General features: G+C 67.8%; 1 protein-coding gene across 1 annotated transcript in view; it reads left to right on the top strand.

The window, feature by feature from the left end:
• The window catches only part of ITGA7 (integrin subunit alpha 7), a 9854-nt gene extending 7271 nt beyond the window's left edge, over nucleotides 1-2583 (top strand). Inside the window, 12 exon segments of the mRNA XM_025191359.1 lie at nucleotides 22-226; nucleotides 415-498; nucleotides 581-660; nucleotides 740-817; nucleotides 903-1005; nucleotides 1134-1310; nucleotides 1378-1482; nucleotides 1580-1693; nucleotides 1771-1869; nucleotides 1945-2070; nucleotides 2223-2323; nucleotides 2520-2583. Of these exon segments, the coding sequence (XP_025047144.1) occupies nucleotides 22-226; nucleotides 415-498; nucleotides 581-660; nucleotides 740-817; nucleotides 903-1005; nucleotides 1134-1310; nucleotides 1378-1482; nucleotides 1580-1693; nucleotides 1771-1869; nucleotides 1945-2070; nucleotides 2223-2321 (1270 nt within the window). The 3' untranslated portion in view covers nucleotides 2322-2323; nucleotides 2520-2583.

The following is a 2583-nucleotide window of genomic DNA, read 5'->3' as shown; positions in this document are numbered from 1 at the left end:
TGCGGGGCTGCGGGCGGGCAGCGAGGCCGATGGCACGGCCATGTTCGCCATGACCGACCAGAAGGACGTGGCCCTGGAGATCCACGTGACCAACATGCCCTCGGACCCAACCAAGCCGCAACGTGATGGCGACGATGCCCATGAGGCCTTGCTCACTGCCACCTTCCCATCCGCCCTGCTGTATGCCAGCGCCCGGCCCTACGATGCCCGTGCGCCCCCTGGCATGGTACAGGCTCGGGGCTGGGCACGGGGTGGGGAGCTGGGGCTGGGTACAGAGAAAGGAAAGGGTCTGGGGGCTGCATATAGGAATGGGCGGGGGTTGTGGGGGACAGATTTGGCATGGGGGGTACAAGAGTTGGGGCTGGCCATGGGGCAGGGAGGTCTTGCCCCCACGGCTCCACTCTGCCCCCACAGGAGAAGCCAGTCTTGTGCCAGTCGAATGAGAATGGGTCACAGGCCGAGTGCGACCTGGGCAACCCCATGAAGCGCGGTGCTCAGGTGGGTGCCAACCTTGCCCCGACCCCTCTCCCCTGACCCCTGACCCCCGAGCCTTGACCCCTGCCCCCTGCACTCCTCCCAGGTGCGGTTCTACCTCATCGTCAGCACCTCGGGCATCACCCTCGAGACCACAGAGCTGGAGGTGCAGCTGCAGCTGAGCACGTGAGTGCCCGCAGCGGGGTCAGGTGGGTCCCTGGAGGTGCCCCGGGGCTTGACCCGTCCTGACCCCCCTCTCTCACAGGATCAGCGAGCAGCCAGGGCTGCAGCCGGTGCTGGTGCGGGCGCGTGTGGTCATCGAGCTGCCCCTCTCCGTCATCGGGTGAGTGCCTGGAGCCGGGAGGTTTGGAGGGGGCCGGGCTGGGGGGTTGGGAAGGCGCCTTCTGATCCCAGCCGCTGCCCCGCAGCACGGCCAACACGGCGCAGCTCTTCTTCGGCGGGACCGTGCGGGGCGAGAGTGCCATGAAGCACGAGAGCCAGGTGGGCAGCGCCATCCAGTACAACGTCACGGTGAGTTGAGCAGGAGCCTGGACACCTGGGTTCCTTGCCTGCCACGCTCCGTGCCTCAGTTTCCCCGAGTTGGGGATGTCCCCCCTGCCAAGGGCTCAGGGTCTGAACTTGCCCCCCCACTGCACCAGGTCTCCAACCAGGGCCAGTCGCTGCGGACGCTGGGCTCAGCCTTCCTCAACCTCCAGTGGCCACACGAGACCCCCAACGGCAAGTGGCTGCTGTACCCTGTGCGCCTGGAGCTGCAGCCCCACGCGGGGCCACGCGTGGCCTGCAGCCCTGCCACCAACCCCCTGCAGCTAGCGCGGGTAGGTGGCCCCTGTCCCCTCCACTCCTCCCCCAGTCCCCCCTCCTCTGACCCCCTCCTGCCCACAGGAGACCCCTGGCCGCAGCCGGCGGGCAGCCGAGCCCCCAGAAATGCCCCCCAAGACGCCCCAGCGCCGGCTCCTGCCTGCAGAGAGGAGGAAGAACATCACCTTGGTGAGTGCAGCCCAGCCCCCCACCACACACATTTGCAGCTGCTTCTGGGGGGCATCATGTTCCCCCCAATCTCCTTCACGCCATGTCTCCATGCCAGGACTGTGCCCACGGCACCGCGCGCTGTCTGGTCTACCAGTGCCCACTGCACAGCTTCGACCGTGCTGCCACACTCAAGGCCTGGGGGCGCCTCTGGAATAGCACCTTCCTGGAGGTGAGACCCCCTCCTGAGGTGCGGGGCGGGGGGTGCTAAGCTGCTGGGTGGGGTGCTGAGTGCTGCCCCTCCTCCAGGATTACCTGTCTGTCACCTCCGTGGAGCTCATCGTCCGGGCCAGTGTCACTGTGAAATCCTCTGTGCGCAACTTGGTGCTGAAGGACGCGGCCACCCAGGTACCACCGTGCCCCCTCCTCGCTCTCCGGGATCCCCCCAGCTGCCCCCTGACCCCTGTGCTGCCTCCTCCCCAGATCCCGGTGACCATCTACCTGGACCCGAGCGTGGCAGGCGCCCGGGCCGTGGCCTGGTGGATCATCCTGCTGGCTGTGCTGGCCGGCATCCTGCTGCTGGCCCTGCTGGTCGCTGTCCTCTGGAAGGTGAGTGGGGGGTATGGGATCCCCCCCATGCCACCCTGGCGGCATCCAGCCCCTTGCCCAGGCCACAGCAGGTGGTGTTTGGGGGGTGTCTCTGTGCCTGGCCCCCTCCCTGGGCAGCGTCTCAGCTTACCCTGCTCCATCCCCACTCCCAGTGTGGTTTCTTCCGGCGCGGTGCCCACGACCCGCCCTACGCCACCAGCTACTACCGGGCGCACCTGGCGGTGCAGCCCTCCGATGCGGAGAAGCCATAGGGGTAATGGCCCGGCCTGCCCCGGGTGTGCACGCGTGTGCTGTGCTGTGTTGGAGGGTCATTTTTGGCGTGCAACGGGACGTCCCCATGGGTTGTGCCTGGGCACCATGCCCGGGGGGGGTGCACCAGGGAAGGTCTCGGTGCAGCCCCTGAGGTCTCTGCTCCCTGCCCTGACTCCCCTCCTCTTCCTTCCCCCCAGCTGGGCTTTTTCAAACGGGCGCGGGCCCGGCCGCCCGCAGTGCCGCGGTACCAGGCAGTCAAGA

This window comes from Alligator sinensis, unplaced genomic scaffold (assembly GCF_000455745.1).
Source record: "Alligator sinensis unplaced genomic scaffold, ASM45574v1 scaffold1065_1, whole genome shotgun sequence".
NCBI classification, from domain to species: domain Eukaryota; kingdom Metazoa; phylum Chordata; order Crocodylia; family Alligatoridae; genus Alligator; species Alligator sinensis.
Note: the sequence above shows the minus strand (reverse complement) of the source record. Positions and strands in the feature narration are given on the sequence as shown.